The sequence below is a fragment of the Bison bison genome, unplaced genomic scaffold (genome assembly GCF_000754665.1).
Source record: "Bison bison bison isolate TAMUID 2011002044 unplaced genomic scaffold, Bison_UMD1.0 scf7180017864518, whole genome shotgun sequence".
In the NCBI taxonomy this organism is placed as follows: Eukaryota; Metazoa; Chordata; class Mammalia; order Artiodactyla; family Bovidae; genus Bison; species Bison bison.
Window position 1 is genome coordinate 17,050,583 of NW_011495071.1, and position 19,305 is coordinate 17,069,887.

Sequence of the window (19,305 nt, forward strand, 5' to 3'; positions counted from 1 at the left end):
ATTACTTTGTCAACAAACGTCTGTCTAGTCAAAGCTATGGCTTTTCCAGTAGTCATGTATGGATGTGAGAGTTGGACTATAAAGAAAGCTGAGCAACAAAGAATTGATGCTTTTGAACTGTCGTGTTGGATAAGACTCTTGAGAGTCCCTTGGAATTGCAAGGAAATCCAACCAGTCCATCCTAAAGGAAATCAGTCCTGAATATTCATTGGAAGGACTGATACTGAAGCTGAAACTCCAATACTTTGGCCACCTGATGGGAAGAACTGACTCATTTGAAAAAACCCTGATGCTGGGAAAGATTGAAGGCGAGAGGAGAAGGGGACGACAGAGGATGAGATGGTTGGATGGCATCACCGACTCGATGGACATGAGTTTGAGTAAACTCCAGGAGTTGGTGATGGACAGGAAGGTCTGGCGTGCTGCAGTCCATGGGGTAGCAAAGAATCGGACACGACTGAGTGACTGAACTGAACTGAACAAGAATATTCATTATAGTATTTTTACAGTAGCAAAAACTTGGAGATAATTTAATTTCCCACTCATGGTGGTGGTGGTTGGTGGTTTAGTCGCTAAGTCGTGTCTAACTCTTGTGACCCAGTGGACTGTAGCCCGCCAGACTCCTCTGTCCAGGGGATTTCCCAGGCAAGAACACTGGAGTGGGCTGACATTTCCTTCTCTAGGGACTCTTCCCCAAGCAGCTACTGAACTGGGTCTCCTGCATTGCAGCAGATTCTTTACCAGTAACTGAGCCACCAGGGAAGCCCAGAGTTATGTAAATTATTGTATTTCCACACAACCGAATACCACACAATTATTTTAAATTATGAATATGAAAGATGACCATACTTTTTTATATCTAGTATAGAAGTTTATCATTATTTTGCTTGTTAAAAAGTTATATAATACATACATGTGAGGCATGTCAATACACAGAGATATGTAGAAAAGAATTGTCAAAATTTTTATGTGCTAAATAATTTTAAGCACCCATTCAACATTCATTATTCACCCATTTAACATTATTTATTAAGCTCTTATGTGGTAGGCTTTATGCTAGGTGCTGGGAAAACAAAAGAAAGCAATCTTTCAATTTAATCTACTAAATTTACAGTGACTTTGAAAAATGACAACAAGCAATATTGGTGAATTTAAGAAAGGGATCACTCATATACAGTGGTTGAGAATACATTTTGGTAAAACATTTCTCCAGAGCAATTTAGTACTTTTCATAAAAGCTTTAGAAATACCATTTCATTTGACCCTACAATTCCATTTTCAGGAATTTAGTCTATAAAAAGGAGTACAGATGTGTATACAAAAGATATGTCATAAATAAGCTGCTTGGGAGAGGGGTAACCTAAATATTAAACACTAGGAATTTGGGTAAATAAAATATCCAGTGCATAATACTAGGGAGTCATGTTTAACCTAGAAAATGTTTAACATGAAAAAATGTCCAAAATATATAAGTGGCAAGGTTTAAAAAAAGAGTCTGATACTAAATTGCTGGGAACTTGAGCAAATCACTTAAGTAAGCTGAGTCTCTTCTTCATCTGCAAAGCTTAGATACTTAAGGACCCTCTCAACTCTTCCCTTATATGACTCTAGGTATCCATCCTTTCTTTTTTATAAAGAAAGTGTCATCATTTGTGGTTCACTTGGTAAAGAATCCGCCTGCAATGCAGGAGACCTGGTTTCGATCCCTGGGTTGGAACGATCCCCTGGAGAAGGGAAAGGCTATCCACTCCAGTATTTCGGCCTAGAGAATCCCATGGTCTGTATAGTCCATGGGGTCGCAAAGAGTCGAACACCACTGAGCGACTTCACTTCACTTCAAGTCATCAATGGCAGTCAGTAAATGTTAGGTTGGCAGCTGATTGCACAACTGTCCTAAACTATTTCAGGATTTACTAAAAGATGCTCACAAAAGAGAAAATACGTGTTTTGGAAGAAAATGTCCACCTTTTCCCTTAGTTGCCTAATCTTTCAGCATCATGCTTGGTTTTGAAGGTACAGAAAGACACTGGCGCCCTCAAAGAGTGTAAAGTCTCTTGGGGTGAAGCCAATAATAATGTTAAAAAGATTGATGATAACAAATCCTTGAAACATGAGTTCTCCAAGGAGTAGGAGAAAGGATTCCAAAGTAGAAAGAAAAGCACGTTCACAAACAAGATAGAGGGAGAGGATGGTTGGCACAAAAACGGACCATTATTTGTGGCCTTTCTTTCAGTATCGTTCTTCTCACGTTACACAACACCTCATATATCGCTTAAGAGGAGACTGAGCCACACACTCGATCACCTGTAGTCTCTGGTGCATCTGGTCAGGCCGGTGAGAAACTGACAGGAGTCAGCAACACGCAGGTAACTTCCCCAAGAACCCAAGAAGGGGTACTTGGTAGCTGCGGCCCAGCAGCTCCTAGCTCCCGCGGGCACTCCTGGCCCAAGGTTTCCAGCCAATCTCAGTTCCTCTAGCTTCCCAGGCCCCTCCCACTTCTGAGCCACCCGAGAGCTCTGAGGGCGGGGGAGCAAGGGAAGCCTATCGATATCTCTGGAATAAACTATTCTACCCTGCGCCGCCGCTGCCAAAATCCGCAGTCTTCTCTGTAGATCGCCGAGCGGAAGCTTCGGCAGTGCTGTTCCATCCGCAGGTTTGCAGGAGGCCGAAGCCGGGCTCGCGCCGGAACCATGGTGCGTTGGATTCCGAGCTTAGGCAGGGTTGGAGAAGAGGTCCGCGGCTGGGGGGTTAGGGGGAGCTTCTTCTCATGCCTTCCTTAGAGCGGTCCGGGGCCATGGGACTTGGGAACTGTAGCCGACGGGCTGGTTCAGGCGGTGATTCAGCATCTCCGGCCTGGCCGGGAGAGTGGAGGTCGGTAGTCTGCTGCCGGTGCGACCTTTCCCTGGGGTTTGTTTCGCTTTCCACCGGGCCTTGAACAGTATCTTCTCGGTCTACCAGCCAATTTCGCTCCTCAGGTTCCTTCAGTCGAGTAGATTCCGAGCAGTCCAGAGAGGGCCCTAGTGGTCTGTGTGGGAGAAAGGAAAAATAGGGACTTAACTTCAGACTTCCTTGTACTGCCAAGTGCGGACTTGATTCCAGGGTTTGGGTTGCTGCCGGGACCGCGTTCATTTTCTTGGCGGGTCCCTGTGCAGTCTTTTTCTTAGAGCTGTGTCAGAAAAAGCCCTTTTCAATCACTTTGTCTAGTCACCTGATATTACAAATGAGTGAACCGAAGCTGATATTAGTGATGAAATCAGGGTTATAGTATAGAGCTCAGGGATTCCAGGCCTGTGCCTGCCTTCCAGCGCTCAGCCTTCTCACCCCCATGATTAGTCTCCCAAGTACTGTGCTGGACTTGTTTTAATATCGTCTTTAAAGCAGTAATGGGTCTGTTTTTATGGCAATGTGTGTCCACTTCTGACTTCCTGGGGACATTCTTGTGTTCTCATTCAGTATGAATGAATGAAAGGCACGTTCAGTATGTGCCTTTACATATTCAGTATGAATGTTTTAAGTGCAGTGAAGGTTCAAAGATAAATCAGACATATCCCAAATCGTAGTATGAGGCAGAAAAGGAAGTGAAGATAAAGAACTGGTGGGAGTGTGTTTTGAGATTTGGGGAGAAAAGATGGAGAAGATTTCAAGAGGTAGACATTTGAGCTGACTTAAGAAAAGGTAAAGTAGGGTCTGATATAAGGGAAGAATATTAGCAAAGATAGAAAGGAAAGTGGACACATAGGAACTTTAGTAATTGACTGAATCCAAAGCAAGTACTATGAACAGTGTTAGATCTGCAAGACTGGTTGGGAAGCTAGGTACCATCTAGATCCACCCAGCCCCACCCCCGACCCCCCCCATCTCCTTATAAATGTAAAATTGGCTTGCAGCTGATTACAGTAGTAATCTTCCAATGAGACTGCAATAACAGCTTTTCCTTAATGCTGGATGGAGGGAGATGAGAGAACATTTTTTAATGATAGAGCTTGTTAAGATTTTGAATTTGTAATGTTCTTGTGTTAATAGGTCTTTTTTCATTTACTTTCAGTTTCGCAACCAGTATGACAATGATGTCACTGTTTGGAGCCCTCAGGTAAAATGTTTTATATTACTCCTGTGAAGTGACTTTTGGTGACTGCAGTGTGTTCAGAAGCTTATGGGATTATAGGAAGCGAGAAAATGGAATATAATCATTTTATACGTTCCTGAAACCTAAGTTTATTATTAAAGTCAGTCTTCTAGTTTTAAGAAACAGCATTTGAGGTGTAACTATGCCTACTTGAGATTTGGGATTGCTAAATTATTTTAAATACGTAAAAGGGTCTTATAATGACTAAGGTTTTTTGTTTTTGTTTTCATTTTAGGGCAGAATTCATCAGATTGAATATGCAATGGAAGCTGTCAAACAAGGTTCAGCCACAGTTGGTCTGAAATCAAAAACTCATGCAGTGTTGGTTGCATTGAAGGTAAGTAAAGCAATAAATATATCTTCCTCCCTAGAAAACACTGTAAAATGTTAGTTTCACTATATAAATAATAAAATTATAAACTTACTCTTTTGTCTTAAATGATGTTTCTATTTAGAGAGCACAGTCAGAACTTGCAGCTCATCAGAAAAAAATTCTCCATGTTGATAACCATATTGGTATCTCAATTGCCGGACTTACTGCTGATGCTCGACTATTATGGTGAGTATGATCCTGGAAAACAGAAACATCCCTTTTGATTCATAATTGATTACCTATCTAGAAACAATCCAGATATTTTAGGAAGTTATCTGCTAGCGTGTTTATAAGTTAAGATTGTTAATACCTTAATGGATTCGGGCTCAGTTACTAAGTATTCCATTTCTTGATCACTGTAGCAGTAATTAATAGGATTAACCACATTAACATTAATGCTTTTTAGAAGTCATTGAATAATGTATTACTTGTTAACTCTATATATAGTTTGATGTTAGATCTGAGAAGAGCGTGACACTTCAGGTTTCTGAAGGATCAGCTGAACCACCCTTGCTGTCTTTAATATACCAGTATTCATTTGACATTTATTTTTTACAAAGCTCAATACTGGATACAAAGAGTATACAAAGGTGAATCAGACATAGATCTCATCTTTTAGGAGCTTAAAATCTAGTAGAATATCTGTAATACAAGGTAGAAAGTGGAGAGCAACAGGTATATTTCTTTGGAGGGGGTAGGGAATAAAGATTATTTCCAGTTGAGAGGCATAGATGAAGAGCTGGGGCTTTGGGATCACACAGTCTTTAATTCCCACTTTTAACACTCAATCTGATATTGCTCTAGTTACTCAAACTCTCAATTTTTGTAGTATTTTTTTCTAAGATTATTGATAAATAGCCTAACATGTAGAACACTTCATACAGCATCTTTCAGTGTATGTGTTGGTAAGTGGGAGGTAGTTAGCCACAAGTAATCTCTTGTCTGTGATTTAATTAAGAAAGGAGGAATATAAACACCAAGGACAGTTAATAATGCTGATGTTTAAAATTTTCAAGTTATTTGGTGAGTTCCCTGCTCTCTTAGGTCAGCAATATAGTGACTACATTAGTGTTTTCTGTTAGCTGTTGAAAATATATATTGCATTGTCAAACATTGTACTTAACCCAATCTTTCAAAAATATTGTCACATGTAATCATTTAAAAGCTTTATTAGATATTTTACATTGTTTATTGCACTAAATCTTTGAAATTTCATGTATATTTTGTACTGAAGATACATCTTAATTCGGACTAGCCACTTTTTCAGTGCTCAGTAGTCACATGTTATTAATACCTGCCATATTGAGCAATGCAGTGTTAGACAGCCTTGGGAAAGGAACTTAAGTGAAAGTAGTGAACAACTAGCTTGCTTATGGCAGCCAACATTTGATCATCGGATGTGACACACACATAAACTAGACAGAGCAATATGAAAGAAAAGTTTATCCTCTTGGCTTTAATAGTTAGGTCTGAATTTTCTTTTCCCCAGTGTTGCATTTGCTTGCATCTTGTTGGATTTAAGAGACTTAACAGTGTAGTGTCTCCTCTAGAGTACTGCTATGGATAGAAGTAACATTGACAGGAACATGTTAACAGCGCCCTAGTATGGATTCAGTTTCTTCTGTTTGTTCTATTGGGGAAATTTTTGTCAGCTTTCAAGGAAAAAAGCAAAGTTATTCTTTTTGCTAGCTCAAGACATGGAATTAAGACAGTCTTGTTGACAGTGGGAAGGGTAAGAGAAGAGAGATTGCTCTTTTCCTATTGTGCAGCCTTTTCTTCTGTGTTCTGTAAAGTGCTCTGAGGCAAAGGTTATCTAGAGCTAAGAAACGTATAGTCACAAACTTAGGTAAAATTGTGAAAACTTTAAGGTTAGTCACTTTCAATAATAGAACATTTAAAATACAGAGATTTGATAGAAAAATGCATCCTTGTCATTATATATTTATGGTTCCATTGTATGGTTGTAATTCATGTAAACATCTGGAAGAAAGCAAAAAGAAACCAAATTACTTTGTTTGATTAGAATGACTCTGTGATTTGAGTTTTTCTTGTTTCTTTTTCAGTAATTTTATGCGCCAGGAGTGTTTGGATTCCAGATTTGTATTTGACAGACCTCTTCCTGTGTCTCGTCTTGTATCTCTAATTGGAAGCAGTATCCTTTTTATTTATGCATTTATTGTAGCATTTATGGATGTAGACTTTAAAGGGTCTTGATACTTTATTGTTATGTTACTTATTAGGAATATGATATATAACATAGGTAAGATTGTGCAAACTTTAAGTTGAGTCACTTTTCAGTAAAAGAATGCTTAAAGTCTTTAGAAGGAGAGTTGTAGGGAGTTTTACTATGGAAGAATAGATTCTAAATGAGTTGGGTTGTTCTTTTTATCAACCTTTATAGATAAGCAATTAATATGTTCCAGATATAGATAAGCCTAATTTCATAAAAAACTGAGCATCAATTTTAGAAGAGATTTAATGTTTGTTTATTGGTGGTTATAGATGCTCCCCCTAAATCCTTGTCCCTTATATCCAAAATGAATGAAATTCTCTATACCAGAAAAGATCATCTTGCTAGCACTCACTTCGGGTTTGGTGGATAGTCAAACATCTTTTAACACTAAGCCAAAGAAATATTTGTTTTATTTTCTTCTTCTTGGGATAGTGGATTATGCAGCAATTAAAAAAACCAGAACTCTTTGTTGATAATGTTTAATTTGAAATTAAAGACAGTACTTTACTTCTTGTTAGAACAAACTCTTTGACTAGTTTAAGAAACCCAGATACCAACACAGCGATATGGCCGGAGACCATATGGTGTTGGGCTGCTCATTGCTGGTTATGATGTAAGTTCATAGAGTATTGTTATATTTTAATGATTTTTTTTTTTTTGAAACTAACAAATTTTCTAATTTTTAGCTCAATCAGAGTCGAGAATTATGCAATGTATTTTTCTTCTATTTGTAGGATATGGGTCCTCACATTTTCCAGACTTGTCCATCTGCTAACTATTTTGACTGCAGAGCTATGTCCATTGGAGCCCGATCTCAATCAGCTCGTACTTACTTGGAGAGACATATGTCAGAGTTTATGGAGTGTAAGTCGTTTTTCTTTTTTGCCCTCCTAGTCTTTATATAGTGAATAAACACAGTATCCTACATGAAAAAAAGCTCTACTTTTCTTAAAAAGATTAAGCCCATGAAGTGTATATTACTTCTGCCATATATACTAGTTTTTACTTTCTCTGTCTACCAGGGTAGTTTCAGTCACTGATCGAACTTTTTCAAAATATAACTATGTATTCCTTACCTTGAAGATTTTTTATTCAATTGGTCTGAAGTTTTGTCCCAGCCAGAGTTGAGAGCCACTGTACTAGTTACTACTTGTAAATTCTGTTTACAGCTTTTATTTTTCTGTGATTCTTATTTTTAGCCACATAGACATTTCTGCAATAAGTAGTCCATAAATAAATAAATCAGTTTAGTTGTGAGAAAGAAAAGAAAAAGATGTAACGTGATGATAGGGCAGGTTTTCAAATGGTTTGCTTATGCCAGGATCTTAGATTTTAACACATGCTTTTTATGCATCAAGGTAATCATGCATCCACTGCCCCGCCCCTCCCCCAGCATTCTGTTGTGATGTATTGCATTCATTGACTTTTTTTTTTAATTTATTTTTTTATTGATGGATAATTGCTTTACAGATTTTTGTTGTTTTCTGTCAAACCTCAACATGAATCAGCCATAGGTATACATATATCCCTTCCCTTTTGAACCTCCCTCCCATCTCCCACCCCATCCCACCCCTCTAGATTGACGCAGAGCCCCTGTTTGAGTTTCCTGAGCCATACAGCAAATTCCCGTTGCCTATCTCTTTTACATATGGTAATGTAAGTTGCCATGTTACTCTTTCCATACATCTCACCCTCTCCTCCCTTCTCCCCATGTCCATAAGTCTGTTTCTCCATTGCTGCCCTGAAAATAAATTCTTCAGTACCATTTTTCTAGATTCTGTGTATATGCTTTAGAATAAAATATTTATCTTTCTCTTTCTTACTCACTTCACTCTGTATAATAGGTTCTAGGTTCATTCACCTCATTAGAATGAACTCAAATTTGTTCTTTTTTATGGCTGAGTAATATTCCATTGTGTATATATATCACAACTTCTTTATCCATTCATCTGTCAGTGGACATCTAGGTTGCTTCCATGTTCTAGCTATTGTGAATAGTGCTGCAGTGAACAGTGGGATACATGTGTCTTTTTCAATTTTGGTTTCCTCAGGGTATATGCCTAGGAGTGGGATTGCTGGGTCATATGGTGGTTTTATTCCTAGTTTTGTAAGGAATCTCCATACCGTCTTCCATAGTGGCTGTTTCAATTTACATTCCCACCAACAGTGCAAGAACATTCCCTTTTCTCCATACCCTCTCCAGCATTTATTGTTTGTAGACTTTTGATGATGGCCATTCTGACCAGCAGAAAAGACAATGGCACTCCACTCCAGTACTCTTGCCTGGCAAATCCCATAGACGGAGGAGCCTGGTAGGCTTCAGTCCATGGGGTCATGAAGAGTCAGACACGGCTGAGCGACTTCACTTTCACTTTTCACTTTCATGCACTGGAGAAGGAAATGGCAACCCACTCCAGTGTTCTTGCCTGGAGAATCCTAGGGACAGGGGAGCCTGGTGGGCTGCCGTCTATGGGGTCGCACAGAGTCGGATATGACTGAAGCGACTTAGCAGCAGCAGCAGCAGCAGCATTCTGACCAGTGTGAGGTGATATCTCATTGTAGTTTTGATTTGCATTTCTTTAATAATGACTGATGTTGAGCATCTTTTCATATGTTTGTTAGCCATCTGTATGTCTTCTTTGGAGAAGTGTCTGTTTAAGTCTTTTTCCTACTTTTTTATTGGGTTGTTTGTTTTTCTGGCATTGAGTTGTATGAGCTGCTTATATATTTTGGAAAATAATCCTTTGTCAGTTGTTTCATTTACTATTATTTTCTCCCATTCTGAGGGTTGTCTTTTCACCTTGCTTATAGTTCTCTTTGCTATGCAAAAGCTTTTAAGTTTAATCAGGTCCCCCTTGTTTACTTTTGTTTTTATTTCTTACACTAGGAGGTGGGTCATAGAGGATCTTGCTTTGATTTATGTCATTGAGTGTTCTGCCTAGCATTCATTGACTTTTGAATGTTCAGCCAGCTTTGCATTCCTGGGACAAATCCTTCTTGGTCATGATGTATAACATAAATTATATATACGTAAAATGTTTATGGAAACATAAACATTGCTGGATTTAGTTTGCTGATACTTTGTTGAGGTTTTTGTGTGTTTGTTAATCAGGGGTACTGATCTGTAGTTTTACTTTCTTCTGGTAGCTCTGTATAGTTTTGGTATCAGGGCAATACTGACCACATACAAGCAATTGGAGACTCTTTTATAAAGAGCAAATACAGTGACAAACATTTCACAGAGTACATTTTACAAAACTTTGAGCTGTAAAATCCTGATTTGTATCTTAACTTAGCATAAGAAAAGGGTAACTTTAGTAACAAAAATCATGCATTCATTCTCTCATTAAACAATAGCAATCTAATTGCTATTAGGAGATTATATGGCCAAACATTAGACTTTTTTTTATTATGATATATTTAGTGTGTGACTAAAACCATGATTTCAGACTATAGACCTGACAAATAAATAAAGGAAGCCTAGCATGAAAACAGAATTAAGAAATAATTGTTAATTTATTATATTTAGGCAATTTGAATGAACTGGTTAAGCATGGTCTGCGTGCCTTACGGGAAACCCTTCCTGCAGAACAGGACCTGACTACAAAGGTAAGTATCACATTTTCCAATTGGGGATACTAACATTATAGTTTAATCATTTATTATACAAATGTAAGTAATAGAGGTGTGTATACTTACAGTTCTTTAATTTGTAAGATGGTTTCCTTGGCTCATTCTTTCTCTTTAAGGTATTCAGTAAATGACTGATTTTGAAATGATTTTTAAATATTTCTTTTTGGTATAAAGCAATAAAACATATAATTCTGTTGCAGAATGTCTTTCATCAAGAGATAGGAATATCTTTGTATTTTTAATATACATTGAGCACCAATCACATGCAGGCAGTAGGCATGGAGAAAATATAATGCATACAACAAACATCTTGGCATTCCTGGGACATACATCCAGTTGGGCAAAGAGAGACAGTGTACCCACAAGTAGATTATTTAGGATATTAGAATATGATAAATACTTAGAAAAAATAAAACAGGTTTAAAAGGAGAAAGAATGGCCAATAGGGTATAAGAAGGAGACATGGTGGGTATAATTTAACATAGAGTGGTGAGAGATGGTCTCACTGAGAAAGTGAAATTTGAGGGAAAGATCTAAAAGAGTTGAGTGAGTGAGCTATGCATATGGGGCCTTGAGTTCAGAATGTTGCTAGTATTCAACATAAGGAGGCCAGTTGTGTTGGAGTCAGTAATCAAGAGGAGAAGAAGGAATAGTCAGAGAGGTAATGGAGGCCACATAGCATATGTCCTGTAAACATTGTAGGTACTTTGGATTTTACTCTTGAGTTTGAGCAGAGCAATACTGTGGCTTGATGTAGATTTTAAAAGTCACTCACGTTGCCATTTTGAGAGGGGGCATGGGTGGAAATAGTTTCAAGGCTGTTACAGTAATTCAAGTGATAGACTGTGGTAGATTAGAACAGAGTCATAGAGTTGGAGATGATGAGAAGTGGTTCGATTTTGCATATGTTTTGAAATTAGAACCAGAAAGGTTTGCTAGCGAATTGGTTGTGAGGTGTGAGTTTAAAAAATGCCTTTAGCATTTTTGCCTGATTAGAGGAAGGATAGACTTATGATTTACTGAGATGGATGAGACATTTGGAGGAACAGAAGATCAGGCAGTTAGTTTAGAACATACAAAATTTGAAATGCCTTTTGTGTGTCCATTTGGTGATACAGAATAAGTGATTATTGGATGTTCACCCCCTAGTGTTTGGTGGAGATTGGTTTATCCTAGAACTAAAGTTTTGAGGTCTTTGTGTAAAAATGGTATTTAGAGACTGGCCAGGATTTGATTTCTGAAAGATTAGAATAAGTTTGAAGACTTGGTCAAGGGTACTCTATCCTTTAGAGATTAGAAGGTGAGAGTAGGAATCAGCAAAAAGGGACTGAGAAATATGCCAGGGAGGTAGGAGAAAAACATGGAAAATGAGGCATCTTTAAAAGGAAATGAAGAAACTTCAGTCATCCATTGGCATCAGTGGTGGGGGGTTAGTTCCAGAATCCCCTACCATGGATCCCTAAATCCAAGGGTGCTCAAGTCCCTTATGTAAAATGATGTCATACTTGCATATAGTCTATACACAATCCTCCTGTGTACCTGAAATTATCTCTAGATTGCCTGTGTCACCTAATACAATGTAAATGCATGTAAATAGTTGTAATTGCAATATAAGTGCTGTGTAAACAGTTGCCAGGGCACAGCAAATTTAAGTTTTGCTATTCAGAACTTTCTGGAATTTTTTTCCCCAAATATTTTTGATCCATGGTTGGTTGAACCCACAACTAACAAATGAAGAACCCACCAATAGAGAGGTGAACTGACTTTTAAGGAGAAGAGCGTGAAACATTGCCAATAGGCCATGAAAGATGTGGACTGAGAATTAACATTTCGATTAGCAGTGATGTTACTGAAACTTGACTAGACAGTCTTAATGGAATGGAGAGGAAAAGTGTGCTAGGAATAGAGTCAGGAGAAAAAGAGAGAAATTGGAGACAGCTCTTTGGAGGAGACTTTCTGTTACGGGTCCAGAGAAAGAGGGTGGTGGTTGGTAGAGAATGTAGTGGAAAAAAAAGGGGTTTTGTTTTGGTTTTTTAAGATGGGAGAGATTACAATAGTTGGCTGCATGGTTATAAAAATAATCCAATATCAAGAAAAAGATTTATGGAACTTCCCTGGTGGTCCAGTGGTTAAGACTGCACTCCAGTGCGGGGGGCATGGGTTCCATCTCTGGTTGGAGAACTAAAGTCCTGCATGCTACATAGTGCAGAAGTAAATAAATAAATAAACAAGTAAAGATGTGCACTAAGTAGATTAAACATCATTATTAAGGGAAAAAAAGATAAAAACATCTATATAGGATAAAAATGAGAATTGCTGGACCAATCACCAACAGCACCTAGCTGAAAAGGTAGGCTTCAGAGAGGACTGGGGCTCTTCATTCCCAGTAACACGAAGGGAGAGAATCTAGGGATATAGATATAGGAAAGATTGGATACTATGGGAGCTTATGAACATTCTCTTCTGATTGCTTCTGTTGTCTCAGTTGATTAGAAGCAAGGTTTTGAGCTGCAAGAGAAATGGAGAATGTTAGAAGGAGTTGTCCAGGGAAGGGGAGATTGAATGATCTAGAAACTTGTATCATACAACAACTAAAGGTCTCCTTGAGGTTAATGATCACTAGAGAGATCAGTTACCATATTAAAAAATACGTTTTGTTATGATTGGGTAATTAATAGTTAATATGTGTATGAAGACTTTATAACCTGTATAATCTTTTTAAACAGCATTTCCTATCATAAAAATAATTTTCTTTCAAAAAAATTAGGAAAGTACATTAAAGTGTATTATATTGTTTTTATTTGTTTGTTTTAAAAATACCTATAATGCCATCACTCCAAGATGACTGTCTTTTAAATTCGGGGTATACAGTTGACTGTTGGCATTTACAACTTGGAAAGTTTGCTCAGGTATCTGGCTTTCTGATTTTACATTTTTATTGAATCATAGAGAATGCCCTATATATCCTTAATGTCTCAAGTTCTCACTGAAATTTTAATCTTATGGGAGCTCTACTGTACTGGTTAGCATTCACTGAACATTTTAAGAGTTGCTTTTTAATTTTTCCATGTAGAACATGGTTCTAAGTCCCCTAAACTCAATATTTTAGAACCCAAAATTTATTTCCCTAAGAACCATTATGTCTTAACTTATAGAAGGAACAAATTTAATTATTTCTTAGAATGTAGGCTTTACCTCTCAGATGGTAAAGAATGAAGGCTTACTTCCTAGCAAATGATTTGTTTCCTCACACTGGTCTTCACATTCTGACTGTGAGCCAAGTTGCAAATTTCTAGGTGACACAGACCTTCAGGATTGTTCGTGGTTATCGAAAGTGAATATTAAATCTGCAGATTACAAAAGTTTACTAGTTTTCTTCTTTTTTTCCCTGTTTTTTTTGTCTCATTCAAGTGCTGTACAAATTTTTATTCAACTTTTTTCTTTTTATCATAAGCATTTTTCCAACCTAAATTCTCTTGATTTTTAATTTTTACCTTTTTTTCCCCTTCAGAATGTTTCCATTGGAATTGTTGGTAAAGACTTGGAGTTTACGATTTATGATGATGATGATGTGTCTCCATTCCTGGAAGGTCTGGAAGAAAGACCACAGAGAAAGGCACAGGTATATAACTAATTATAACCAAGAGACTAATTCTATTGTAAATTGCTATTCCTACCACAACTGTGTAAATCTGCTGTTTTTGTCTTTAATTTTTGAGATAGGCTCATAATTCATGTGGCAGTAGGAAAACTAAGAACTAATACTGAGGGGTTCAGTGATCTCTATAAAACACAAAAAGGCTGATTTGGTTCTCTTTTGTAGCTTCTCAGTTCTGTGTGTTGAGGGTTCAGTTAGATGGTTCTTTGGCTCATGTCACTTCGGGTATCTCAAACATTACAGTCAGTTGAGGAGATAGGGCTGGAACATCCGAGATGGCTTTACTCATGTGTCTTCTTTACTCACATTTGCCAGGTATCTTGGAGGGACAGCTAGAAGGATGGCTGGGCCTCTGTCCATGTAGTCTCAGGGCCTCTCCTTCACCAGAGTGTCTCTGGCAGGAAGCAGCTCAGAGGTTGCAAAAGTTCAAAAGCTCAGAAGCGCAAGCTGCCAGGCATTCTTAAGGCTGAGGCCCAGAACTGGCACAGCATTTCCTCTTTACATTCTGTTGGTTAAGGCAAGTCATAGGGCTAGCCGAGATTCTATCAGAGGTGGGACTGAGAGAAAACTCACTGGTGACCAGCTTGGGAAACTAAGTTGACTCTTCACAAATATTGAGAAAAGGATCAAGAAGTACTGGTGAATCTCAGGTTAAATACTGGCCTTTTTTGTCAAAATTTGAATACACATTTGCTTTTATAGGTGCTTATTTAATAGCTGTGTAATTGGGGAAAAAAGTACAGAAATTTCTTCTACAGCATGAATTCTTTTTTTAACTTGAAAAAGATGTTGGTATTTGGAGCAGTAAGATTTGCATTATTTAACTGCTGTTGGAAACAGTGCAGGATAGTACCTCACAGCTGCTTTGTTGGAAAATATTCTTGCTGTGTTTATTAGTGCTAAGGAGGAAAAGAATGTCTAAAGTGTGCTGGTTCTATTTTTAAGGCTAGTAGTGATAAGAAAAGCCTTTATTCTTAAGCACAACAAAGTATGATGAAATGCTGGAATTGTTCATTGCTTTTTATTATGTAATATTTGTGAGTAAAAGTGTATATTGGTTAAGTGTTCTTTTTACATACTTTCTTTTTTCTTCCTCTCTTAAGCCTACTCAACCTGCTGATGAACCTGCAGAAAAGGCTGATGAACCAATGGAACATTAAACAATAAACCAGTCTATATATGTATTGTCGTACATGTAAGAATGCAGGAGCACATTCTGATGACAGTAATCTACACTTTGAACCAAAAGATGCAGAATGGTGGGATAGAATGGTATGTTTTAGGAATCAGTTCAGATGTGAGTTTTTCCTAAGCTGCCACCAAAACCATATAATTGGGTTCATTTTTCTTTAAGAGGGCCTCTATAATCATTTTCTAGAAAGTATAGTTCTCTCTACTAATGTTTTTATATGAAGAACATAGTGTCTTTGTGGTTTTAAAGACAACTGTGAAATAAAATTGTTTCACCTGCTGATGTATTGGGGTTTTTGCTTTTTAAGTAGCTTCAACTGTAAATAGTAGTCTGTGATTACAGCTGTGTCATCATCATATGTGGTCACCATGTTTGCCAATTAAATTGCCTTGTTTTTAGTGACAGGAAAAATATTACCTCTTACATATAACAGCCTTATACTAACACCCCAGCGAATAGACTGGCTGCATGAGAAACCCATGGAGGTTTGGTCCAGAATACTGATTTTTAGAGTTTAACCTTGGAGATTCCTAGTAAAACCTAAGAAAAAACCACTTTCTAATAATAGTAGTGGGAAGATTATTAACATGGGAATGATTTTTCATTACAACCAGCAGATGGCAGTAGTAGTATCTGTGGTCTCAGTGTAGGGAATTTTTGCAAAAATCAGTTCAATTCAGTTCAGTTGCTCAGTCGTGTCCAACTCTTTTCGACCCCATGGACTGCAGCACACCAGGCCTCCCTGTCTATCACCAACTCCCAGAGCTTACTCAAACTCATGTCCATTGAGTTGGTAATACCATCCAACCAACCCATCCTCTGTCGTACCCTTCTTCCTCCTTCAATCTTGCTCAGCATCAGGGTCTTTTCCAATAAAAAGTCAGTTCTTCACATCAGGTGGCCAAAGTATTGGAGCTTCAGCATCAGTCCTTCCAATGAATATTCAGGACTGATTTCCTTTAGGATGGACTGGTTGGATCTCCTTGCAGTCCAAGGGACTCTGAAGAGTCTTCTCCAACACCACAGTTCAAAAGCATCAATTTTTCGGTGCTCAGCTTTCTTTATAGTCCAACTCTCACATCCATACATGACTACTTGAAAAACCATAGCTTTGACTAGATGGACCTTTGTTGGCAAAGTAATGTCTCTGCTTTTCAATATGCTGTCTAGGTTGGTCATAGCTTTTCTTCCAAGGAGCAAGCATCTTTTAATTTCATGGCTGCAGTCACCATCTGCAGTGATTTTGGAGCCCAAAAAAACTGAAGTCTCTTACTGTTTCCCATCTACTTTCCATGAAGCGATGGGACTGGATGCCATGATCTTAGTTTTCTGAATATTGAGTTTTAAGCCAACTTTTTCACTCTCCTCTTTCACTTTGATCAAGAGACTCTTTAGTTCTTCTTCGCTTTCTGCCATAAGGGTGGTGTCATCTGCATATCTCAGGTTATTGATACTTCTCCCAGCAATCTTGATTCCAGATTGTGCTTCATCCAGCCTGGCATTTCGCATGATGTACTTTACATATAAGTTGAATAAGCAGGGTGATGATATACAGCCTTGACATACTCCTTTCCTGATTTGGAAACAGTTTGTTGTTCCATGGCTAGTTCTAACTGTTGCTTCTTGACTTGCATACAGATTTCTCAGGAGGCAGGTCAGGTGGTATAATATTCCCATCTCTAAGAATTTTCCACAGTTTGTTGTGATCCACACAGTCAAAGGCTTTCGCGTAGTCAATAAAAATAGCAAAACGGAAATTTTAATCTCAAACCATCATTTCCTCATATCCTGCCCGGCCCTACTTTAGCATAATCTTTAGCCTGCCTTCCATTATGCCTATGAACTGTGTATGTAAATACTGAGTACAATTTTTATCTTAGATCATACAAAATGAAATTAGAGGAAATCTGTTTTAAAAAAACAAAGCCAGGGACTTCCCTGGAGGTCCTCTGGTTAGGCCTCCACACTTCCCCTTAGGGGAGGCAGGTTCAATCTCTGGTCAGGGAACTAACATCCCACAAACCCTGTGGCATAGCCAAAAAATAAAAGACAAAGCCTGTAATCCAGAATTTTACTGCTCAGAAGCCCAAAGGAGTTATTTTCTGAGATTCATATCTTTCTAGAGAGGAACAGTTGATTCATAGATAGGCAACTTGGATTTTAGACTTAATTCTACTAATTAGCTGCTTTTGACTTTGAACAGTTGACTTAACCCTGCTTTAGGGAAATCCTTTGGAGAATTATTGCAAAGGTTAAGTGGGAAAATTTATGTGAATCTTAATAGGTTTAACTCTTTTGTGACTTCTTGAAGGGAGAGTGGTAAGAGAAACTCTGGCATCCTTGTTGAAGGAATGAAAAGTGAAAATGTTAATTGCTCAGTCATGTCTGACTCTTTTCGACCCCATGGACTGTAGTTCGCCAGGCTCCTCTGTCCATGGAATTCTCCAGGCAAGAATACCAGAGTAGGTAGCCATTCCCTTTTCCAGGGGAACTGCCTGACCCAGGGATCAAACCCAGGTCTCCTACATTGCAGACAGATTCTTTACCATCTGAGCCACCAGGGAAGTCCGCCTATAACTAAATACAGGAATGTGGAGATGTTGGTCTCCACTCTGGAATCAGCTTCAAGAGCCTGCCATTTGAGCTTGCAATGAGCCCACCAGTGCCATTTGACCTACAGTGAAGTTGTGTCAAGCTCATGAAACACACAAAACAGAAAGGGAGTCATTCCACCTGTCTCCAGACTTAGTGGGTGTACTCATCTGTATTGTACTTTGCGAGAAATTTTAGTAATTTTTTTCAGTATGTAATTTTAGTCTGGCATACTGACTTTAGAACTTAAAATCCTCCCCACCCCAATAAGATTCAGTTCTATTTGTACAGAGTTCACTTTGATGCCTTTTCATGTTTTATCCAGTGTGTGATACTCAGTCATTCCATTTAGTCTGTTAAATAATAAAATTCTTAATAATATCTTCATAAAACCTATCACTTTGATATAAAGATAACATTTAATTCACTTTGAATTTATTCAGTTCAGTTCAGTCGCTCAGTCGTGTCCGACTCTTTGCAACCCCATGAATTTGCCCCAGGAGGCACTCCAGGCCTCCCTATCCATCACCAACTCCCAGAGTTCACCCAAACTCATGTGCATAGTGTCGGTGATGCCATCCAGCCATCTCATCCTCTGTCGTCCCCTTCTCCTCCTGCCCCCCAATCCCTCCCAGCATCAGGGTCTTTTCCAATGAGTCAACTCTTTGCATGAGGTGGCCAAAGTATTGGAGTTTCAGTCTCAGCATCAGTCCTTCCAATGAACACCCAGGACTGGTCTCCTTTAGGATGGACTGCATATGTGCATCTTTGAAGAACTGGAATAGTTAAAAATAAGATGCAGTGAAGTGGGTAACATGATTCATCCCAGTTTTTTCAGTATTGAACCATTTTGTGATTTGGGGGACAAGTCCCTTTTCTCTAGGCCTTGATTTTCTAGACGTCTAAAATTTTCAATTCTTATATGACAGGTTCTTGCTCTCAATTTATAATTTAAAAAGCATTCAAAATGATATATGCTAGATAAAAAGAAGTCCCAAAACAAAGTGCATGTTATAACAAGTGAGGAAGAATTAGGCTCTATAAGATCCTGATACCTGTTAATAAACTCTGTATTTAATACACAATGGAATATTACTCAGCTATTAAAAAGAATGCATTTGAATCAGTTCTAGTGAGGTGGATGAAACTGGAGCCTATTATACAGAGTTAAGTAAGTCAGAAAGAAAAACACCAATACAGTATAATAATGCATATATGTGGAATTTAGAAAGATGGTAACGGTGACCCTATACGCGAGACAGCAAAAGTAACACAGATGCAAAGAACAGACTTTCGGACTCTGTGGGAGGTGAGGTTGGGATGATTTGAGAGAATAGCATTGAAACATGTATATTACCATATGTGAAACAGATCAGCAGTCCAGGTTGAATGCATGAGACAGGGCACTCAGGGCCGGTGCACTGGGATGACCCTGAGGGATGGGATGGGGAGGGAGGTGGGAGGGGGGTTCAGGATGGGGAACACATGTGCACCTGTG

The 19,305-nt window shown here is 38.3% G+C and overlaps 1 protein-coding gene and 1 long non-coding RNA gene across 2 annotated transcripts in view; both read left to right on the forward strand.

Annotated features, from left to right (window-relative positions):
* The window catches only part of LOC104981449, a 43,046-nt gene extending 40,606 nt beyond the window's left edge, over positions 1–2,440 (forward strand). The window contains exon 4 of the long non-coding RNA XR_824374.1: positions 2,234–2,440. This is a non-coding gene — a long non-coding RNA (uncharacterized LOC104981449). The remainder of the gene's footprint in view (positions 1–2,233) is intronic.
* A 146-nt stretch (positions 2,441–2,586) lies between these two features.
* PSMA1 (proteasome (prosome, macropain) subunit, alpha type, 1) lies at positions 2,587–15,497 on the forward strand. Its single transcript, XM_010830573.1, has 10 exons — positions 2,587–2,693; positions 4,046–4,090; positions 4,362–4,463; positions 4,582–4,685; positions 6,563–6,651; positions 7,275–7,345; positions 7,467–7,596; positions 10,262–10,341; positions 13,877–13,987; positions 15,127–15,497. The coding sequence occupies exons 1-10, from the start codon at positions 2,691–2,693 to the stop codon at positions 15,181–15,183; spliced, it is 792 nt and encodes a 263-aa protein (XP_010828875.1). The 5' UTR covers positions 2,587–2,690; the 3' UTR covers positions 15,184–15,497.
* The last annotated feature ends 3,808 nt before the right edge of the window (positions 15,498–19,305 follow it).

Excerpts from the sequence above, each read along its gene's own strand:
- PSMA1 (XM_010830573.1), top strand. Across the intron at positions 4,464-4,581 it reads CAGTGTTGGTTGCATTGAAG|AGAGCACAGTCAGAACTTGC; the intron begins GTAAGTAAAGCA and ends GTTTCTATTTAG. Across the intron at positions 4,686-6,562 it reads GCTGATGCTCGACTATTATG|TAATTTTATGCGCCAGGAGT; the intron begins GTGAGTATGATC and ends TTTCTTTTTCAG.